The sequence below is a fragment of the Phyllobates terribilis genome, unplaced genomic scaffold (assembly GCF_046119375.1).
Source record: "Phyllobates terribilis strain yellow unplaced genomic scaffold, ASM4611937v1 Scaffold_12__6_contigs__length_324123572, whole genome shotgun sequence".
Classification (NCBI taxonomy): domain Eukaryota; kingdom Metazoa; phylum Chordata; class Amphibia; order Anura; family Dendrobatidae; genus Phyllobates; species Phyllobates terribilis.
Genome location: NW_027362772.1, coordinates 117,867,310 through 117,890,597, shown reverse-complemented (window position 1 = coordinate 117,890,597; position 23,288 = coordinate 117,867,310). Strand labels below are relative to the sequence as shown.

At 41.0% G+C, this 23,288-nt stretch overlaps 1 protein-coding gene across 2 annotated transcripts in view; it reads right to left on the bottom strand.

Annotated features, from left to right (window-relative positions):
* Positions 1-23,288, bottom strand: part of NTN5 (netrin 5) — a 327,955-nt gene that overhangs the window by 136,547 nt on the left and 168,120 nt on the right. For both annotated transcript variants that reach the window (XM_073656246.1, XM_073656245.1), the window contains 2 exons: positions 20,378-21,402; positions 1,030-1,218 (listed from right to left, as the gene is read on the bottom strand). In XM_073656246.1, the coding sequence (XP_073512347.1) occupies positions 1,030-1,218; positions 20,378-21,371 (1,183 nt within the window). In that variant the 5' untranslated portion in view covers positions 21,372-21,402. The remainder of the gene's footprint in view (positions 1-1,029; positions 1,219-20,377; positions 21,403-23,288) is intronic.

Below are 23,288 nucleotides of genomic sequence, written 5' to 3'. Positions count from 1 at the left end.
GTAGCATTCAATGATTCTCTCATGAGAGAGAATCGGATACCCTTTGAAAATGACCCTCGGCTCAAACTCTACTGCCAGCGTGAGCCGAGTATCTTTTTACTGTGGTCCGATTCTCTCACATGAATCGGCATGAGAAAATAACAACAGATGTGCACTGCCCCATAGTATAACATTCCGCCAAGTGCTATCAGATAAAAAATTGGATAGCACTCGGCCGTGTTATATGCTAGTATAAGTGAGCTCTCACATCTAGACTACAATGGCAGCCTTCAGCAGGCCCCCAACTGCCATGGTAATCCAAATGCTTTCTACCATCATACTTGTTCTTTTCAGCAGCATTCATATGCTTAAACAACAGTTATTGGAGGTAACTCTGGTGGCTGCTGTTAGAGGCAGATGCTGGCTGCGTAACACAGTGTACAGCAGACTTGGCTCTTCAGAACTCTCTATATACCCAATGCATGTGCTCATGGATAAAAATATTCATCAGAAGTTATTTAGGAGTTAAACACAGGCACCCTAATGGTGTGTAGAATGCTGAAACTTGAGAACTCCTTCAAGTCTGGCCATATACATACCAACTCCAACATTCCCATGAATGGTCAACTCAGTAGAGAGTACATGTATTTTCAGTTGGAAAGGAAGTATGCCACTGCCAGACATCTTTTAGTTGTTGCTTAATCCCTGAGAATATATATTTTTTTGTGTTAGCTGTGCCTGACAGGGAGCATTTCTAGAAAACTGTATCCTAAAAGACTATGAAGTCTTAAGGCTACAGGCTCCAACAGTCCATGTGACTGCAGTAAAGCATATGTTTGAAGGCTATTAACAGAATCACGGCAAAATAGCTGCCCACAATCATGTATCAAAAAAAAAGAAATTTACAACCAGAAAATAAAAATAGATTAAATAAAAAAATAATTTCATTTTCAAGTTTTACTGTAGTTTGCAAAAAAACTTGGTGACACATACAATACATGTATTACAATATAAAAAGTATATTTGTTAACTTTACCCATGGATACTTACGCTTGCAGGCTTTTCGGCTTGATATAGGTTTGCTCAAATCACGCTTATAACCCTGTTTGCAGTAGTGACAGTGGCGTCCAGCGGTGTTATGGCGACAGTTTAAACATACACCTCCGCTTTTTCTCCCGGATAACTTGTAGAGTTCCATGTTAAATCGACAGCGATTAGAATGCTGATTGCACTCACAAGCTATAAGAAGAGATACGTTAGAAGTTTATTTAGTATTATTTATTCTCAATAAAATTTTCTTCATGTCGTATTTTTAGAGTTGAAGGAAATAACATTTACTTTACATCAGTACAATTTTGGAACCAAATTTTTTTTTTTTATGAAGTTATAAGGGTTAAAAGTTGACCAGCAATTCTCATTTTTCTAACAAAATTTACAAAACCATTTTTTTAGGGACCACATCACATTTGAAGAGACTTTGAGGGGCCTTTATGACAAAAAATTCTTAAAAGTGACACCATTCTAAAAACTGCACCACTCAAGGTGCTCAAAACCACATTCAAGAAGTTTATTAACCTTTCAGGTGCTTCACTTGAATTTTTGGAATGTGAATGAAAAAAATGAACATTTAACTTTTTTCACAAAAATGTTTCTTTAGACCCCAATTTTTTTATTTTCACAAGGGTAACAGGAAAAAATGTACCCCAAAATTTGTTGTTCAATATCTCCTGAGCACGACAATACCCCATATGTGAGGGCAAACCACTGTTTCTGGGCACGACAGGGCTCGGAATGGAAGGGAAAGAGCGCCATTTTACTTTTTGAATGTAAAATTTGCTTAAATAATTAGCAGACACCATGTTGCATTTGGAGAGCCACTGATGTGCCTAAACAGTGGAAGTCCCAAAAAGGGACACCATTTTAGAAACTAGACCCATCAGGGAAACTACAGCTCACAATCAAAGAGGATGCATTGCAGGCGGAGCACGATGAGATGGAACAAGGAACCATACAGGGTGATTACACACCACCAAGCCTCATCTCATCCCAACATGGATTGGGTGACAATGAGGAAGAGGATGAGGAGGAAAGACAGGAGTTGGTTTCATGCACTATAGACGGTACTACCTGAACAGCTGTCATACCATCTGTTTAGCTTGCATGGCCAGAGGACAGAGAGGAGGAGGAGAGCATGGTCAGTCATCCTCTTAGTGAGGACACGGAAGTCTTGCCTGTTAGTAGTCTGGTACGCATGGCTGAGTTTATGCTACGCTGCCTTTCCCATGACCCTCGTGTTCTCAAAATTTTGAGTGACAGCCATTATTGGTTGGTGACACTTCTAGACCCACGCTAAAAGGAGAATTTTATATCTCTTATTCCTGAGGCGGACAGGTCTACAAAAATTGGGCTGTACCAGAAGGCCCTTGTTCCGGAACTATTAAAAAAATTCCCATCTGAAAACGCTGGCAGAAGAGGGCATACTTCGTTGGACAACCAAGGAGTACAGGCGAGAGAGACACAAATTCAATCCAGCAGAGGCAGGGGAACACTGTCAAAGTTCCAAAGTTCTGGGAGAGTTTTTCCAGACCCTCCCATCCGACAGGCCCTGAGGCGCGGGGTACTCTCACAAGGAGGGCAAAGTTTGGGAAGATGCTGAGGGAGTACCTTGCCGACCGTACCAACGTCCTCCGTGATTCTGCTGTGCCTTATAATTTTTGGGTAGCCAAGCTGGATACTTGGAATGAACTGGCTCTCTATGCCTTGGTCCTGGCCCGCCCTGCCACCAGCGTTTTATCAGAGCGGGTTTTTAGTGCCGCTGGTGGAATTATAACTGATAAGCGCATCCGCCTGTCAACTGAAAATGCTGACAGGCTGACTCTTATAAAAATAAACAAGGACTGGATTGGGCCAGACTTCTCAACACCACCGAATGATAGCAGCGTAACAAAAACTCCAATCCAGTGTCTTTTCTTGAGAGGTGTATTCCCATGCACCTTTTCACACCCACACATGGGTATACGCTTCCTGATTTTGGCTATTTGCTCTTGACCTCCTCCTTCTCCTCATCCTCGACCACCATATCACCAGTGTGACAGTGGTCCGTGATGCAACACCCACCTAATTTTTTTAAAGGGTGCTTATGATGCCCGTAAAAAAAATTTTTGATACAGTATGTTCATGTTTATCCCCCAGTGGTAAATGTTCGTCAGCCCTTACACTTAGTGCATGGGCATTTCAAGTATAGGAGGCCCGCTCGTTTCTAATGGGAACATTTTTTTATGAGACCCTCCTCCACGTCTCTTCCAAGGAGCATTGAAGTGCCTCCAAATTTTTGGCAGCCCTTGCATTCACTGCATAGGCCAACACTATGGGAGACTCTGTCTTTTCTAATGGGAATTTGTCATTACTGTGGCCCTGCTCTGTGTGTCTTTAAATGAATAGTGGGGTTTTCCCAAATTTTGCCAGCCCTTGCAGTCACAGCATGGGCATTACCATTAGAGGAGACCCGCTCCTTTATAATGGGAACATTTTTTTTTACTGAGACCCTCCTCTATGTCTCTTCAAAGGGGTATTGGGTTACGTCCAAATTTTTGGCAGCCCTTGCAGTCACTGGATACGCAATAACAGTATAGGGGACCCACTTGTTATTAATGGGAACAACAAAGCATAGCCAGCTGATGGCTCTTTAACCATAGCTAGGGCCCACTGCTGGCCTTTTAAGAATAGTAATGGCCTTCTGATGTCCCTATAAAAATAGGCTTTATGATTTTCAGAGTCCCTCCATCATAAAAAAAACAGGAAGTGTCTGACGATGTGTCACACACCACATTGCCAGCTAAGGTTGTAAAATGTTAAAATGACATTTCCCGGTAAATGCATTTGTCTTAAAAATAAAAAACAATAGGATCTTTCTTTAGTATAAAAAACAGCATCACCAATTTAACAACAATGTAATCACATTGTTCAGCTCATGCACCTCCTCCTCCATCTCCGAAATGACCACATCAGTCACAAGCTGACAGCACTGCAGCACTGCCTTGGCCAAGCGGAAACAGGCTGTGCTGAAGATAACATGCTTAATACTTAGGTAACAAACCGCCCAGCGCTGCAGAGTTGTTGAAAGCAGCCTGATCTGTGGCTCTCATCGCTGAACATACGGCCAGGCATGGTCGTGTGTGACAATGGGCGGAACCTGGTGACGGAGAAATGACAGCCGGGGTCGATACGGTTTCCCTCTATGCCAGTCCTTTCACCGAGCTAAAGAATATGGCTGTGGTGAAATACAACTTCCACTGAGAAGCTGTTTCAGATTGAAAAACCTTGTGCCAACCAGAGGATTTGATTATGAGGGCTCACCTTTCTCCCCCGCTCAAGAGCCCTCAGAATTAAATCCTCTGGTGGGCACAATGTTTTTCATGATAGCAGCTGCAAAGTTAGCGCTATTATGAACGCTCCTGAGGTAGAAGCCAAGGCACATCAGAGGATTCTCTGGTGGGACCGTCCAACCCTGCCGAGAAGCAGTCCTGGCTAAGAAAAGTGTAGGGCAATGTTCCCGGACACTCTATGGCTGCTTTTTTCATGCGGATCAGATGTGCATATGCATGTTATTTCCAAAACCGCATTGGAGATCAGGCCATTATCCAACTCTGTAGTCATGAAATTAAATGCACAAAGAAAGATGTGTGTGTGTCAAGGCACCACCGACACGTGCGAGTGGAAGTTGGACAGGCTGCCATTGCTTCTGCAACAAGCTGCATTAGAGGACTTCCTGTGAGAAATGACACCCAGAGTAGATACGGTTTCCCTCTATGCCAGTCTTTTCACCGAGCTAAATACAACTCTCAGCAAAAAAAGCTGTGGACTGGCTCCGTACCGTCCCTGGCCACATTCACCTGTCCACATGTTTGTGGTTAGGCAGTCCTTCCAGTAAGTACACTGGGGAGGGCATGTGCAATGTTTTGGGGACCCGTGCTTGTGGAAGGTGGAGACTATACCGGGAAAAATAATGGTGGCTGGGGACCAAGTATGGATACCCAGTCGCCGCCGCGATGAGGTTGTGGACAGCTTCCGCCTCCACGAGCCTAAAAGGCCACATTTCAAGTGCAAGCAGCTGCCCAGAAATATGGCAGTTTAGTGTTGCGGCCTGTGGGTGGGTGGCTGGTTGCATACTTGCGCTTGCATTCCAAGTAACAGAAAACTAAGCAGATGGTGGCCTCTATCATCATCATGGCGTCACCTCGGCACTATGAACTCTCCTGAAGGAGAAGCCAGGGCCCAGCGGAGGAGTCTCCGGTTCTCTGGTGGGCCCGTCCAACCCTGCCGAGAAGCAGCCCTGGCTAAGAAAAGTGTGGGGGAAGGTTCCCGGACACTCTATGGCTGTTTTTTTAATGTGGATCGGACATGCTTAAGCATGTTATTTCTTAAACCACATTGCATATCAGGCAATTGTCCAACTCTGTATTCATGAAATTAAATTCACAAAGAAAGTTGTTTGTGTGTCAAAGCACCACCAACAACTGGAAGTTGATGTTGGATGGGCTGCCATTGCTTCTGCAACAAGCTGCATTAGAGGACTTCCTGGGAGAAATGACACCCAGGGTTGCTACGGTTTCCCTCTATGCCAGTCCTTTCACCGAGCTAAATACAACTCTCAGCAAAAAAAGCTGTGGACTGGCGCTGTACCGTCCCTGGCCACATTCACCTGTCCACGTGTTTGTGGTTAGGCGGTCCTTCCTAGTAAGTGCTCTGGGGAGGGCACGGGTAATGTTATGGAACCCGTGCTTGTGGAAGATGGAGACGACACCGGGAGAAACAGTGGCGGCTGGGGACCGAGTATGGACACCTGGCCGCCGCTGGCATGAGGTTATGTAAAGCTTTCGCCTCCATGAGCCTAAACGGCCACATTTCAAGTGCAAGCAGCTGTCAAAAATTTGGCAGTATACTGTCATGGCCAAAAGTTTTGAGAATGACACCAAAATTCTATTTTCACATGATCTGCTGGCCTCTGGTTTTTACTAGTGTTTGTCTGATGTCTATATCACATACAGAAATATAATTGCAATCATATTATGAGTACCAATAGGTTATATTGACAGTTAGAATGAGTTAATGCAGCAAGTCAATATTTGCAGTGTTGCCCCTTCTTCTTCAAGACCTCTGTAATTCTCCCTGGCATGCTCTCAATCAACTTTTGGACCAAATCCTGACTGATAGCAGTCCATCCTTGCATAATCAATGCTTGCATTTTGCCAGAATTTGTTGGTTTTTGTTTGTCCACCTGTCTCTTGATGATTGACCACAAGTTCTCAATGGGATTAAGATCTGGGGAGTTTCCAGGCCATGGACCCAAAATCTCTATGTTTTGTTCCATGAGCCATTTAGTTATCACCTTTGCTTTATGGCAAGGTGCTCCATCATGCTGGAAAAGGCATTGTTGGGTGCCAAACTGCTCTTGGACGGTTGGGAGAAGTTGCTCTTGGAGGACATTCTGGTACCATTCTTTATTCATGGCTGTGTTTTTAGGCAAGACTGTGAGTGAGCCGATTCCCTTGGCTGAGAAGCAACCCCACACATGAATGGTTTCATGATGTTTTACAGTTGTCATGAGACAAAACTGGTGGTAGCGCTCACCTCTTCTTCTCCGAATAAACTGTTTTCCAGATGTCCCAAACAATCGAAAAGGGGATTCATCAGAGAAAATGACTTTGCCCCAGTCCTCAGCAGTCCACTCCCTGTACCTTTTGCAGAATATCAGTCGGTCCCTGATGTTTTTTCTGGAGAGAAGTGGCTTCTTTGCTGCCCTCCTTGAAACCAGCCCTTGTTCAAAGAGTCTTCGCCTCACAGTGCGTGCAGAAGCACTCACACCAGCCTGCTGCCATTCCTGAGCAAGCTCAGCACTGCTGGTAGTCCGATCCTGCAGCTGAAACAGTTTTAAGATATGGTCCTGGCGCTTGCTGGTCTTTCTTGGGCGCCCTGGAGCCTTTTTGACAACAATGGAAGCTCTCTCCTTGAAGTTCTTGATGATGCGATAGATTGTTAACTGAGGCGCAATCTTTGTAGCTGCGATACTCTTCCCTGTTAGGCCATTTTTGTGCAGTGCAATGATGGCTGCACGTGTTTCTTTAGAGATATCCATGGTTAACAGAAGAGAAACAATGATACCAAGAACTAGCCTCCTTTTAAAGTGTCCAGTGATGTCATTCTTACTTAATCATGACTGATTGATCGCCAGCCCTGTCCTCATCAACACCCACACCTGTGTTAATGGATCAATCACTAAAACGATGTTAGCTGCTCCTTTTAAGGCAGAACTGCAATGATGTTGAAATGTGTTTTGGGGGTTAAAGTTCATTTTCTGGGCAAATATTGACTTTGCAAGTACAGTAATTGCTGTTAAGCTGATCACTCTTTGACATTCAGGAGTATATGCAAATTGCCATTACAAAAAATGAAGCAGTAAACTTTGGAAAAATTACTATTTGTCTCATTCTCAATACTTTTGGCCTTGACTGTAGTATTGCAGCCTGTGGGTGGGTGGGTGGGTGGCTGGCTGCATACTTGCACTTGCATTCCAAGGAATGGGGTAGAGACAACTGAACGCTGCACTGGGACAAGGACATGGACGGTGATTGTTGCAAGTTTGCAACGACAGGTACTTGGCGGGAGGCATCTTAGCATGCGCAAAGGATCACTTATGATGGGCACACTTTAAGGCAGTGACCTGGGGGGCAGAAATGCTTCCAGAGGTCTTCCCCATGCTGTTCCCATGTCTTTTCAGCACTGTATGCATGTGTCTGATGATGTGCCACACACCACATGGCCAGATAAGGTTGTAAAATGTTAAAATGACATTTCCCAGTGAATGCATTTGTCTTGGTTGAAAGCAATGCAAAAGTGCAAAAATGCATCAAAAACGCTATGTGTGAAGATAGCCCAAGGTGTGGAGGAGTATTTTTGGTTTTGGTTATTTATTTTGCATTATATGCAAGTCGTTACCCTGGAAAGGATGTTACTTAATATATTTCCCAGGAAAATCCATTTTGGTTTTGTTTTTGTATGTTTTATTGTGAGTCCGTAAAATTGGCGTAATTCTCTGACAACGTTGTTGACAGCCGTGACCTGGGAGTCAGAAATGCTTCCAGGGGTCTTCCCCATGCTGTTCCCATGTCATTTGAGCACTGTTCCCATCGATTTGGGCAATTTTTATGCCCTCAGCTGACCACCGGGGGGAGCCGCCTGAAAAATGCTCGAGTTTCCCATAGACTTACATTGGGCTCGTTGCTCGGGTCGAGCACCCGAGTATTCCAATTTGCTCGACCCGAGCAACGAGTACCCGAGCATTTTAGTGCTAGCTCATCACTAGTTTTTATGATTGACACTTGTCACACACTAAAAGATGTTTTTTTTGCAAAGACTAGTTTTTGCATCACCATATTTTAAGAGCTATAATTCTTCCATATTTCTGCTGACAGCGTCATATGATGGCTTGTTGTTTGTGGGACGAGTTTCCATTTTTATTGGTACCACTTTCAGGCATATGACATTTTTTGATCGCTTTCTATTCCGATTTTTGGGAGGCAGAATAAACAAAAACCAACAGTTCAGGAATTGTTTTTTTTTTTTATGCTGTTCCGCGTGTGGCAGCTTTATTCTTTGGGGCAGTACGTTTACAGCAGTAACACATTTATATAATTTATTTATGTTTTGGCGCTTTTACACAATAAAAACTATTTTATAGAAAAACTATTTTTTTTTGCATTGCTTTATTCTGAGAGCTATTACTTTTTTATTTTTCAGTTGATGGAGCTTTATGGCAGCTTGTTTATTGCGGGAAAAGATGATGTTTTCAGCGGTACCATTATTATTTACATTCGTCTTTTTGATCGCGTTTTATTCTATTTTTTGTTTGGCGATATGATGATAAGGCATCGTTTTTTACTTCGTTTTTTATTTATTTTTTTATCATTTTCACTAAAGAGAATAACTAGTGTGACAGTTTTATTGGTCAGGTCGTTTTGAACGCGGCAATACCAAATATTTGTACTGTTATTGTCTTTTTTTTTTCAGAATAATATTTATTCATGGGTACAATATATTTTTTATTTTTTTGGCATTCTTTTTTTCATTTTTTATTTATATTTTTACAATTATTTTTTTTTTTTTTCACTTTCTGACACTTTTTTAACTTTTACACATTGTCCCACTATGGCACTTTCACTTTTTGCAGTCTGATCGGCTGTATAGCATAGGGATGCAGCAGGGAGAAGTTACTTTTATCATGCACTGCACATGATCAAAGTAACTTCCTTCTGTCTGGTGACCCAGATGTCATCATGACGACATCCGGGTCACCATGACAACCACCGGGACTCGGCTCAGACAGTGCTGGACACCGGAGAGGAGATAAGCATCGGCGCTTACCTCCCCTTGCTACCGGAATGCTTTGATCGACTTTGATTGCAGCATTTCGGTGGTTAATGTGCTGAGAGCAGTGCGGGATCGCTCCTAGCACATAGCACCGGGTGTAAGCTGTGACAAACAGCTGACACCCAGCAGCAATTGCACCTGCACAGCCTGTGTGCAGGCACGATCACCAGGGCGTATTATTGCGTATCTGGTCCAATAGGCCGAGGGCACAGATATGTATTAATACGCCCCATGTCAGAAAGGGGTTAATCAGCTGTCATGTGCCTTTAACACTTGCGGATGGATCAGAGCTCCACTCACTGATATCAACCAGTTAAATCCCAATGTCAATCTCAGAGAGCAGGATTTAAGATGCGCCAGCCAAAAGCGCATCATTCTAGCTGCCCATAAGTGCTCCTGTCAGGTGATTGCTGGGCTCTAATGGCTTATCATTATAGTCGGGGGTGTACAGAAGACCCCATTGCCTGTCATTATGAACTTCCTGTGAATGCTGGCTCATAGCCGGCGTTCATAGAAGATTGTGATTTCTGCTATGCGTAGCAGTGCTGACGCAGCTTCAAGTCTCCTAAGTAGACTAATTAATAAAGTAAAAAGTAAAAAAAAGTTTTTAAAAATATGGAAAAAAAAACACAAAATTTCAAATCGCCCACCTTTTGAGACATTGAAGAAAAAACAATAAAAAACCCACATATTTGGTATTGTTGCGTTCAGAAATGTCCGATCTCTCAAAATATAAAATTATTTAATCAGATCGGTAAACTGCGTAATGAGAACAAAAACGCCAGAATTAATTTGTTTTCCCTCCGCAACATTGCAATAAAATCTGCTAAGAAAATATCCTATTTACCCCAAAAAGGTATCAATAAAAACATCAGATCAGGGCACAAAAGAATAAGCCATGACACAGATCCTGAAAAATGGAAATGCTACAGGTCACAGAAAATGGCAACGAAAGCAAAAACTTTTCTCATATAAATTTTGGATTTTTTTCACCACTTAAAAAATAAACTATACATGTTTGGTATCTGCACACTCGCACTAACCTGGGGAATAAAATTACCACGTCAGGTTTATAATATAGTAAACATGGTAAATAAAAAATCCCCCCAAAAATTGTGAAATTGCACTTTTTTTTGCAATTTCACTGCGGTAAAATCTATAAAACGTATCCAGTAAAATCTATAATATATAAAAAAAAGTTACGGCTCTTGGAAGAAGGGGAGGAAAAAAAATGGAAAATGGCCATGGCGTGAAGGGATTAAAATTGACAAATACAATAAAACACATATGACAACATACAACATCAGAACTGTTGGAAAAATGGTGACGAGACATTCAGATGAGCTATTGTACATATAGATGCATGCAAGAACTACATGGAGATGAAGTGCTCTAAGGATTATCAAAAGCTGATGAAACATGGAATATTATTTAATAAAGTAATTTATAATTTATCTACTTTCTTAACACTAAAATTCTGTTCATTGTCTGTGTTTGTGATTTTTGGACATGTACCTTCTTAGCATTTCTAATTTCATCATTTTTTGAGAAGGCTTTGAATTTTAATAACAAAATGGAAAAAATAAATGAAAAAAATATAAGTAATTAACTGTGCGTATTTGTTTTTACACACCCATTTTTCAATTTACCACAACTACACTGCCGCCTGTGGTAACATTATGCTTTTTGTACATATACCTACCTACTTAACATTTCTTATTACATTCCTTTTGTCAAGGTTTGAATAACTGGGTTTAATGAGACTGTCAAATTTAATTATAGTGTTAACCAATATGTATGGCAGTGGACAGGGTAGCGTAAAAGGAAAAAAATTAACACTACTATGAAAGCGGAAGCAATTAGAAGCAGGTAAGGCACCACCACTGATTCCAGCCGTCCAGGCAGTAGTACTACCAAATGCAGGCCATAGTTGTCCTCGCTTACCTGTGGCAATTGTATTAGTCGGGAGGAATTGGATGGCGTTCTGAAATATATGGCACATCACTCCTCTAAGTCTCAGCAGTATGATGTTACTTCTAACAGTGACACTATTTGAGACAGGGTCTGCACAGAACCATCTTCCTGATCACAGACGAGTAAATGATAGTTTTTGGATGATTTTTTTACAACCCCTGGCAAAAATTATGGAATCACCGGGCTCGGAGGTAGTTCATTCAGTTGTTTAATGTTGTTGAAAAAAAGCAGATCACCGACATGGCACAAAACTTAAGTCATTACAAATGGCAACTTTATGGCTTTAAGAAACACTAAAAGAAATCAAGATAAAAAATGTTGTACTCAGTAAGGGTAATTTTTTTTCAGATCAAGCAGAGGGAAAAAAAATCATGAAATCACTCAATTCTGAGGAAAAAATTATGGAATCATGAAAAACAAACACACAAAAGAACACTCCAATACATCACTAGTATTTTGTTGCATCACCTCTGGCTTTAATAACAGCTTGCTGTCTCTGAGGCATTTACTTAATGAGTGACAAACAGTACTCTTCATCAATCTGGCTCCAACTTTCTCTGATTGCTGTTGCCAGATCAGCTTTGCAGGTTGGAGCCTTGTCATGGACCATTTTCTTCAACTTCCACCAAAGATTTTCAATTGGATTGAGATCCGGACTATTTTCAGGCCATGACATTGACCTTATTTGTCTTCTTTCAAGGAATGTTTTCACAGTTTTTGCTCTATGGCAGGATGCATTATCCTCTTGAAAAATGATGTCATCATCACCAAACATCCTTTCAAGTGATGGAACAAGAAAACTGTCCAAAATATCAATGTAAACTTGGGCATTTATTGAAGATGTAATGACAGCCATCTCCCCAGTGCCTTTACCTGACATTCAACCCCATATCATCAATGACTGTGGAAATTTGCATGTTTTCTTCATGCAGTCATCTTTATAAATCTCATTGGAACGGCACCAAACAAAAGTTCCAGCATCATCACCTTGCCCAATGCAGATTTGTGATTCATCACTGAATATGACATTCATCCAGTCATCCACAGTCCACGATTGCTTTTCCTTAGCCCATTGTAACCTTGTTTTTTCTGTCTAGGTGTTTATGATGGCTTTTGTTTATCTTTTCTGTATGTAAATCCCATTTCCTTTAGGCGGTTTCATACAGTTCAGTCACAGACATTGACTCCAGTTTCCTCCCATTCATTCCTCATTAGTTTTGTTGTGCAGTTCCTGTTTTGGAGACATATTGCTTTAAGTTTTCGGTCTTGACGCTTTGATGTCTTCCTTGGTCTACTAGTATGTTTGCCTTTAACAACCTTCCCATGTTGTTTGTATTTGGTCCAGATTTTAGACACAGCTGACTGAGAACAACCAACATCTTTTGCAACATTGCGTGATGATTTACCTTCTTTTAAGAGTTTGATAATCCTCTCCTTTGTTTCAATTGACATCTCTTGTGTTGGAGCCATGATTCATGTCAGTCCACTTGGTGCAACAGCTCTCCAAGGTGTGATCACTCCTTTTTAGATGCAGACTAATGAGCAGAACTAATTTGATGCAGATGTTAGTTTTGGAAATGAAAATTTACAGGGTGATTCCATAATTTTTCCCTCTGCTTGGTCTCAAAAATTACCCTTACTGAGTACCATATTTTTAATCTTGATTTCTTTTAGAATTTCTTAAACCCCTAAAGTTGCCATTTGAAATGACTTTAGTTTTGTGCCAAGTCTGTGATCTGCTTTTTTTCAACAACATTAAACAACTGAATGAACATCCTTCGAGCCCTGTGATTCCATAATTTTTGCCAGGGGTTGTATATTTAAAAAAATATGAAAATCTGAAAAGACTGTCATTGCACTGAGTTATTTGGAAAAAAAATTGCCAAATCTGATGATTCAAATTTCTAAAGATTCACTCACTCTAATATCTAGGTTTAGATGCTGTAAACAGATATCTATTTACAGTATTTTTCGGACTATAAGACGCACTTTTTTCCTCCAAAATTTTGGAGGAAAGTGGGTGGTGCGTCTTATAGTCCGAATACTATATTATTGTATGGCCGCATGGTGGTGGGTGTGGGGGAGCCGCAGCAAGGGATCAGCGGGCTACAGGAGGCAGCAGCTGCCTGCTGCAGCCTAGCTGTGCCCCCTACTAAAGAAAATTGCGTGGAGAGCAATGAATATTCATTTCTCTTAATAGCCGACGCACTGGAGCCACAGCGACTATTCCAGCACAGCAACTCACACTGTGTGAGGGCGCATGGCAGGGACGCCATGCACGCCCTGCCATGCACCGCTCAAACAGTGAGAGTGTCGGCAGCAGAGCGGGACAGTGCTGGAAGAGACAGAAGGTGAGGATGATTGTTCATTTTTTTTTGTAGGCAGCATGATGGGGCCTCAGAAGGTGCCATACATACCAGGATGGGGGCTCAGAGGGTGCCATGCATACCAGGATGGGGGCTCAGAGGGTGCCATGCATACCAGTGTGAGGGCTCTGAAGGTGCCATACATACCAGGATGGGGGCTCAGAAGGTGCCATATATACCAGGATGGGGGCTCAGAGGGTGCCATGCATACCAGGATGGGGGCTCACGGTGTTCCATGCATACCAGGATGGGGTATCAAGGGGTGCAATGCATACCAGGATGGGGGCTCAAGGGGTGCCATGCATACCAGGATGGTGGCTCAGAGGGTGCCATGCATACCAGGATGGGGGCTCAAGGGGTGCCATACATACCAGGATGGGGACTCAAGGGGTGCCATGCATACCAGAATGGGGATTAAAGGGGTGCCATGCATACCAAGATGGGGTATAAAGGGGTGCCATGCATACCAGGATGGGGGATAAAGGGGTGCCATGCATACCTGGATGGGGGATAAAGGGGTGCCATGCATACCAGGATGGGATGGGGGCCACTTATACCAGGAAGGAGGTGCCATACTTACCAGGATGGAGGATATTAACAGAATTGGGGGACATTACCCCAATACCAGTGTCAGCAGCAGACCCCATCCCCCATAACTGGGCATCATGACCACATTTTTTGCTAAAAATTTTTTTCCCATTTTCCTCCTTTAAAACCTAGGTGCATCTTATGGTCCGGTGCGTCTTATAGTCTGAAAAATACGGTAAGTCAATATCATTTTGTGTAATTTTAATATTACTGGATTATAGAAATTTGATCTTCTAGTCACATGGCTAAATGTATCAACTGGATTCATATAACAAGTTTCACCTACACATTTGGGTGAATCAGGACAAATGGTACTGATGCCTCATGCATATAATGTTTGGCCAAAGTGCTCACATTTTTAATGTGTTTAGATATTAAAACTCATAAATAGATTAAAAATGCACTTCATTTTTTTTCCTATGTGATACTATATATTTCAGAGATATACAGTACAGACCCAGACCCACCTTCTCATTTAAAGATTTTTCTGTATTTTCATGACTTTGAAAATTGTACATTCACACTGAAGGCATGAAAACTATGAATTAACACATGTGGAATTATATTCTTAACAAAAAAAGTGTGAAACAACTGAAAATATGTCTTATATTCTAGGTTCTTCAAAGTAGCCACCTCTTGCTTTGATGACTGCTTTCCACACTCTTTGCATTCTCTTGTTGAGCTTCAAGAGGTAGTCACCGGAAATGGTTTTCACTTCACAGGTGTGCCCTGTCAGGTTTAATAAGTGGGATTTCTTGCCTTATAAATGAGGTTGGGACCATCAGTGGTGTTATGCAGAAATCAGGTCGATACACAGCTGATAATCCTACTGAATAGACTTAGAATTTGTATTATGGCAAGAAAACAGTAGCTAAGTAAATAAAAACGAGTGGCCATCATTACTTTAAGAAATGAAGGTCACTCAGTGCGAAAAATTGGGCAAACTTTGAAAGTGTCCCCAAGTGCAGTTGCAAAAACCATCAAGCGTTACAAAGAAACTGGCTCACATGAGGACCGCCCCAGGAAAGGAAGACCAAGAGTCACCTCTGCTTCTGAGGATAAGTTTATCCGAGTCACCAGCCTCAGAAATCGCAGGTTAACAGCAGCTCAGATTAGAGACCAGGTCAATGCCACACAGAGTTCTAGCAGCAGACACATCTCTACAACAACTGTTAAGAGGAGACTTTGTTCAACAGGCCTTCATGGTAAAATAGCTGCTAGGAAACCACTGCTAAGGACAGGCAACAAGCAGAAGAGATTTTTGTGGGCTAAAGAACACAAGGAATGGACATTAGACCAGTGGAAATCTGTGCTTTGGTCTGATGAGTCCAAATTTGAGATCTTTGGTTACAACCACCATGTCTTTGTGCGACGCAGAAAATGTGAATGGATGGACTCTACATGCCTGGTTCCCACCGTGAAGCATGGAGTAGGAGGTGTGATGGTGTGGGGGTGCTTTGCTGGTGACACTGTTGGGGATTTATTCAAAATTGAAGGCATACTGAACCAGCATGGCTACCACAGCGGCATGCTACTCCATCAGGTTTGTGTTTAGTTGGACCATCATTTATTTTACAACAGGATGATGACCCCAAACACACCTCCAGGCTGTGTAAGGGCTATTTGACCAAGAAGGAGAGTGATGGGGTGCTATGCCAGATGACCTGGCCTCCACAGTCACCAGACCTGAAACCAATCAAGATGGTTTGGGGTGAGCTGGACCGCAGAGTGAAGGCAAAAGAGCCAACAAGTGGTAAGCATCTCTGGGAACTCCTTCAAGATTGTTGGAAGACCATTTCCGGTGACTGCTTCTTAATGTTCATCAAGAGAATGCCAAGAGTGTGCAAAGCGGTCATCAAAGCAAAAGGTGGCTACTTTGAAGAACCTAGAATATAAGACATATTTTCAGTTGTTTCACATTTTTTTGTTAAGTATATAATTTCACATGTGTTAATTCATAGTTTTGATGCCTTCTGTGTGAATGTACAATTTTCAAAGTCATTAAAATACAGAAAGATCTTTAAATGAGAAGGTGTGTCCAAACTTTTGGTCCGTACTGTAGTTCATTAAAAAGTGGTAACAGTGTACATAGAGAACAGGGGGTCCTACAAAAAAAGTTAAAATGTGCCTTTCAATATAGTATTACTATGGCCGGTTTTGTCACCCTAGTGAGTGGGACTTGGTATTCATTTCTTTTTCTGCTCCTTTTCCCTCTCATCCGTTTGCTTGAAAGACATTGCACTGGAATATAGAGTTATTATAAAAGTTGTTTACCCCCCAAAAAGAAGGGACTTTGACCAATCAGGACTAGGTTCTTAGTCCATAGCTGTTGCAAAGTGTACCTTTATATTACAAACACTCTTGGCTGACCAGAACAAATTCAATACAAAATATCACATATCAATTTCCTTTGGACCTCCTTCAACTTGAAGTTCAAGACATCTCTGATAGCTGATATGATGGAGCATCTCTCAAGATCCCCCTTAATGTGCACCTCTCTATTTCGGAGTGAAATTAATCTATGTGGAGTTGCATCATTTTTGTGGATCTGTACACCTTGGGACTGACCCCCTGGGAAATGTATGAACTTGTATTTGTGTATCCATGGGGAATTTTTGATGCACCACAAAGTTATTTCTACTAACTGTTAAGCATTGAGAACATCTTGTCTAACCTCATTTGTGATGGAGTTACATTCCCCTGTTACCCTTATTCACTCTAGAACGCAGTACTTCTCTCTTTACCATTGGTGGCGCGCGTGCCTCCTGGTCCCTCGCTGTCTTGCCCACGTGTCCGGCTGTCTCTCTATCCCTGGCAAGCCTCTGGGGGCGTTCCTAGGCTCGTGTCCGGGACCTGACGGCTGTGACGCGTACGGCGGGGGGCGGGGCTCTGGACGCACGCGCCGCTGTACACCAATGAGCTCCCTTTCCCGTCGATCATGTGACTGGATTGGGGGCGTATATAGTCAGGTCCTTCCAGGTGCACTACACAGCGCCTCTTGAGAAAGAAGAAGCGAAACGCGCGTCGGGGCGCATCCTTTACTGTTTGCACTTTCTGCGGCTCTCCTGGGATCTGGTCGGCTGTCTTTTACCTAGGTTTCTCCCCTTCTTTTTGCTTGGGTGAGTACCATATATTAGACTCTGGGTACATTTTGGACACTGCAACTCAATACATGTTGGTGCCTGATATGGGTGCATTTTTTACTTGCTGGCTTAAAGTCCTTCTCGGTTATTGATTATTGTATTATATTTGATATACTCTTACATTGACTGTTTGGATTTCCTGCCCTATAATGGGGTTGTTCCCCTGCTAATGGATGGTCCTTGATTGACCTATTTATGTACCCATTTCTGGATTCCTCGTCCTACATTTACATGTACCTTTCAGAGTTGGATGGCCCACTATACGACTTCCAGGATATGCCTTGTTTCTGGCACCTCTTTTTACCTCCTTGCCTTGTTATCTCTGCATAATTCTCAACACTTTGGTAATGTATTATGAATAAAGATTCTGTCTTTTTTGCCATATTGCTCTTTTGTCCTCCTTTTTCTTTATATCTATTTCCTGTAGCTCTGTAGTGGGTTTGGAGGCAGGGTTAGTTCAAGCTCTGTCCAAATGAGAAATCAAAATTAAATCTGACTTTGAAGAATAGAATGCCTGGGTGAAATTTATATATATATATATATATATATATATATATATATATATATATATATATATATATATATATATATATAAAAGTGTATTTTCAAGCACATGATTAACATTAGTATTCTGTGCTGTGTTGATAAACTTTAAAATTGATGATATGAAATGAGTAACTGTCAATTAAATAAAAAAAATGAATAATGCATTATAAAATTCATTATAAAATGAACATTGCAACACCCGGTACCCCTGGAGTTCTTTATTCTTTCATCCACTGTGACAAGAACAATAAAAGATTAAGGAAAGAGTCAAAAGCAATTATTCTAACCAGTCTCACTGAAGCTCCCCTGCTGTAGGATTTGTGCATTATGCTATAGGTGGAAAAGTCTCATGCTTTGGTATAGAGGAAAATCAATAGAATGTAACTTAAAGGCATAGAATGTATCTTTTTTCTCTGCCTCCAGCTCTTTTGATACATTAAATTAGTAACCATAAATTAAAGGCAGCATGTCTATCCTTACCGCTTTCAGAATCCTGAAGAGTGAATGTCTTATAAGAGGTTAAAGCTTCACTTTGTATATCTATTGAGATTTCATCATGATATCTATAACAGTAATCTGCAGAGCTCAAAACTTTTAATTGTCTACTTGGACTTTCACAATGTGGTTTATAACTTTAAAATGAAGTACTCATTCTAACCTTGAATTCTCTTTAATGCAAGTTGATGTTTCTATTTAACTTTTTAATTTATGTGCACATTGGCCAAGAACATTTTAGATAAGCATTTAAAATGTTTCAAGTCAAAAGATGTCTTAAAAAAATGATTCACCCATTACATTTTAGCATAAAGGGTGCCTTGGATGCCTGCATGTGGTCCTATTGATCCATTCAGCTGAGCTCTATCTCCACAGTGGGTGCTCATTTTTGCACATTTTACTAATTTAGTTGTTTAAGGACATGTGAAAGAAGCTCACTTAAGATAACCTTTGGTCAAAGAATAATGTTATTTTCTGTATTTTGAAATCTGTTAATGTACCACGCATTCATAGAAAAAAAGGACATAAATGTAAAAAAAATTGCAGATTGCAGAATACTGCAGCCATACCTACCAATACCAGGTCACAATACTAATGCACTACAGGATGCAGCAGAACCCTATGATAAAAAGTGGAGGTAGCACAGGTTTAAAATAATTATAAAAAATCCCACTCACACCTACCGTTCATGCAAGGGGTGGTTGCCTATTAGAGATGAGCGGATGAGGCAATATTTAAATTCTCCTGTTTGACTGAGTTATTTTCTGCAAATTTAAATTTAATATCCGCTATTATGATCTGAAGTTTCTCAAACTACAAATCATAATAAATGAAAATGTAAATCTAAAAAAAAAATCTTATAATCACCATATTGTTCACCTTTGGGTCCTCTCTGCACTTCACCATCACCCATTTGGTCCTTGTCGCATGTTCTGATTGCCACCATAAATGCTGAATCCCTGGGCTCTTTATGCTGAACAAAGACTTCAAGATCAGATGAGGCCTGGGACAGTTCTAAGCATCACATGTGTGTTCATGACGTCAAGATGTTGCAGCGTGCGCCGTGACTGTGCACAGGCACAGAACCATTCTAGGGCCTCATCCAAGCCATAAGTCCCAGCTTAGCCTGAGGATCTCAGTGGTGAAGACAAGATGTGACAAGAGCCCGACAGGGGCCAATTTTGAGTGCAGAGCCTATAGAGGTGAGCAGTAAGGAGAGTATAAATACTTTTTTTTATTTTTTTTATTATTTTTTAACCTTTTAATGACCATCTGCCACCATTTTACAGACTCTGCACAAAAGTGAATTACAAAAATCTGAATTTTGGTGAATGCAGATTTTTGTCAAATTTGAGTAGAACTCAATTTCACGCAAATTTTTTCTTTCATCTTTTTTGCCCAGTAATCCAAATGCACATGGATATGGCTTGTATGAGCCCCAGTCATACAGACACCTGTAGTGCACCATTCTTAAAGCCTATTTTTCAAACCCTTACTATTAGATAAGCTGCGTAGCACTACACAGGCACAGATACCCAATTCCTTCTACGGACTCAACAGGGCCTGGCCGCATCCTACTGAAGATAAAAAAAAATACATGAGCTATTATTTAATATTTTGGCCAAAATACTCAAGCTTGCAACCCATGCCAAAGGTCCTCATTATCTTGCAAAGTCCGTTAACTGAAATTAAAAGATTTTATGTACCAGCCAGGCACATAATAACTTTTCTGAAACAATAAAGTCTAAGTCTCACTAACAGAATAAAACAAGACAAATTATTAGAACAGATCATTAAACAAATTGATCAAATACTGTTAGAGAGATTGCCAATAACTGTTCCAATAACTTATAAACTTACCCACACACTCATGTGCATTGCTTGGCGTTGCTCTTTGCCAAGGCCTGTCGTAAAAAAAGGGCTTGCAGGCATCACATTCTGGACCAATGGTATTATGTTGGCAGTCACATATCAATCCTTCTTTACTTGCTGTACACCGTGATGCATGACCATTACATTTACACCTTCCTCCAACCTGGAATTCAGAAACACCATAGAAAGCAGTTTTTCTTCGAATTCCAAATTTCTTTCCGTGATGAAGTCGATTGAAGACCACACGTATATCTGTAGCTGTTACCCAATCTTGTAGAACAGGACTGTATTCAAATCGACGGGCAGAAGGACGACCCGCTAATGGCATAAAAGCTACAAGCCCTTTAGTTAGGGGTTTAACTCCTGTTTGAAAATCAGTACAGGTGGCTTCATGCTGCATGGGTTTTGTAATAGAGCTGATGGTTGCCTGGTCATAAACACGACGACAATGACTAGAATAAAACTGAAAAGGGATCCAAGTCTTTCCGTGGTCCATAGATTTATAGATTGCCATTGAGTCAGGACGAGGAGAACAAAAACGCAAGCTAACATAAACTAGCTCAAATCTCCGTCCAAGACGTAAAGTCAGTGAAACATTCTGTGGATACTTGATACCGCTTTCTGATCTCCAACATGTTTGGGCATCTGTGTCTGTCATGTATGATGGTGGATACGAAGTTTCAGTCTTCTTCTGATCACATAATTGACATCGTCGTGAAGTCACATTAGTAGCATCCAAAAAAAAGCAGAGTTTTTGTGGTGAATGTCCACAAGTATTGGATGTAATTACCTCTTTCCCAAGAGCAACATTGATAAAGTCTGGGATACAGTACTTTGGCCTTTGTTTGGCATCATAACATGGGCCATCCTGAGACCCACGGTGTGTTGTAGCTTTATTTGAATTATTCTCCTGACCCTTCGGCAATGGGCACAGCAAGGAGATGATAGAAAAAGGAATTAAACCCCACAAAATTCGAGGCATGACAGAGCAATCAAGATCTTGGAAACATTACCTTAGAGAAAAAAAATAGAGTATAAATATTGCAAAGTATTCACTGACATTCTGAAATTATGTACAATATATAATTTTCACTATACTATTTAGAATATTTAAGACCATGGGCAACTATGACAAGGAAGCTACTTGATACCTAAAGATAAGATTGTAGAACATTTCCTTCAATTTATTAAAGCTGACCTAAAACCACAAGGGAAGGATACACCCTTGAAATTAGCATTAAAAAGAATCTTAGCAGAGAAACCACAAGAGAAAAAAAACTATTTGTAACTGCCATAAGGGCGAAATTACTGAGGCGTGATAATCTCTGTTCCTAATCATCTCTTAAGTGCCTACTACTGATGTATATACACATTACTATTGTTTTTGATCTGCCACTAATTTAAACTAATTAAAAAGCTGATGACATATTGGGCTCTGCCATATCAGCACCACAGCTTCCATTAATAACGGAAGTCTTTATGCTGTGGCAGATCTATCCTAATCTTGACTCAAAAAATCAATTGTTATAATAGGCCTATTAAGTCTTGTTCATTCTATTGCAAGAATAGCACTGAATAAAACCACAAGTACCAGAAAACCCTTAAAGGGATTTTGCCATGAGCAAAATACATTTTAATCAATAGATCTTGGAATAAAAATAAGTTCCATAATTGGATGTGTTAAAAAAAATGTTCCTGAGCTGAGATAATCTTCTAAATGTGCCCCTGCTGTGTACTGTGTAATGGCTGGAACATGGTCAGCGATACCACAGCTCCTGGGCAGGGGAGGGCTCAAAAAAAAAGTATACAGACAGGATCATGGGATCGCAGCTGATTCTTTTTGTTAGGAAAAACATTTCATTGCCTGTTTTAAAGCAATGTTTACCTTAAAGAAAGAATCAGCAGCGATCCCATGCTGTAATGTCTGTATATTCTCTTTTGCATATGTGTCCTCCCCTGCTCAGGATATATGGTATGATCAGACCATGCATGGTCAGACACAGCCATTACATGAAAACTTAAAACCTAACAGATGAAGTGGAATATAAGTTGTTGTGCATGCAGCGTGTAAGCGCATGTTCACACTGGTCACTAAACAGACAAAACCAACTTATATTCCAGTTCATCTCTTTAGGTTTTTCATTTCAGTTTTGCATTCCTTGCAAATAAAGGTGTGGTCTGCCTTTTCTTTGAGCTGGACATTATATTCATGTAGATCCTCATGCCAGAGTGTCCATTAGCTGGGTTTCAGTTCTTCTCAGCCCTTATCCACATCTATGTCACTTGACAAATGGTAAGGTTTTAATATTAGAGGTTATGACCATCCGGAATAGGGTCACCGTGACGTGGTGGGATGGCTTTTTCATTTTTTTGATCAAAATTATGTTGACCAAGCACTCTATATTATCTTCATGCACTATTGCTGTTTATTTATCTATTTACTGCAAGGTAATTGCTTATTACGTTTTTATCTTGGATTTTGACAGCCATTACACAGTACATAGCAGGAGCACATTTATAAGATTATTTCAGCACAAGAACTTTTTTTAAACACATACAATTGTGGAACTTATTTTCATTCAAAGATATATTGATTAAAATGTTGATTTAAAATTAACTTTGTGGGAAAACTCCTTTACGGGAGAAGTGTAGTGTAGCATTAACAAAGCTTAAAATTAAAGGGTTTATCAAGGACCATTTTATTTTTTTTCATGGGTGTAAAAACTAACAGACAGGTAGTTGTTAACAGAGGCAACTACTTGCCTGTCCAATCCGGTGCAAGCTCACCGAACACTCCAGCCAGCAATTCAGCTGCACCATGTAAACAGAGCAGCTCTTCCTGGCTGCTCTATTGATGGGGCATGACTTTCAACGTCATGTTGGTTGACAACCGGCTCCC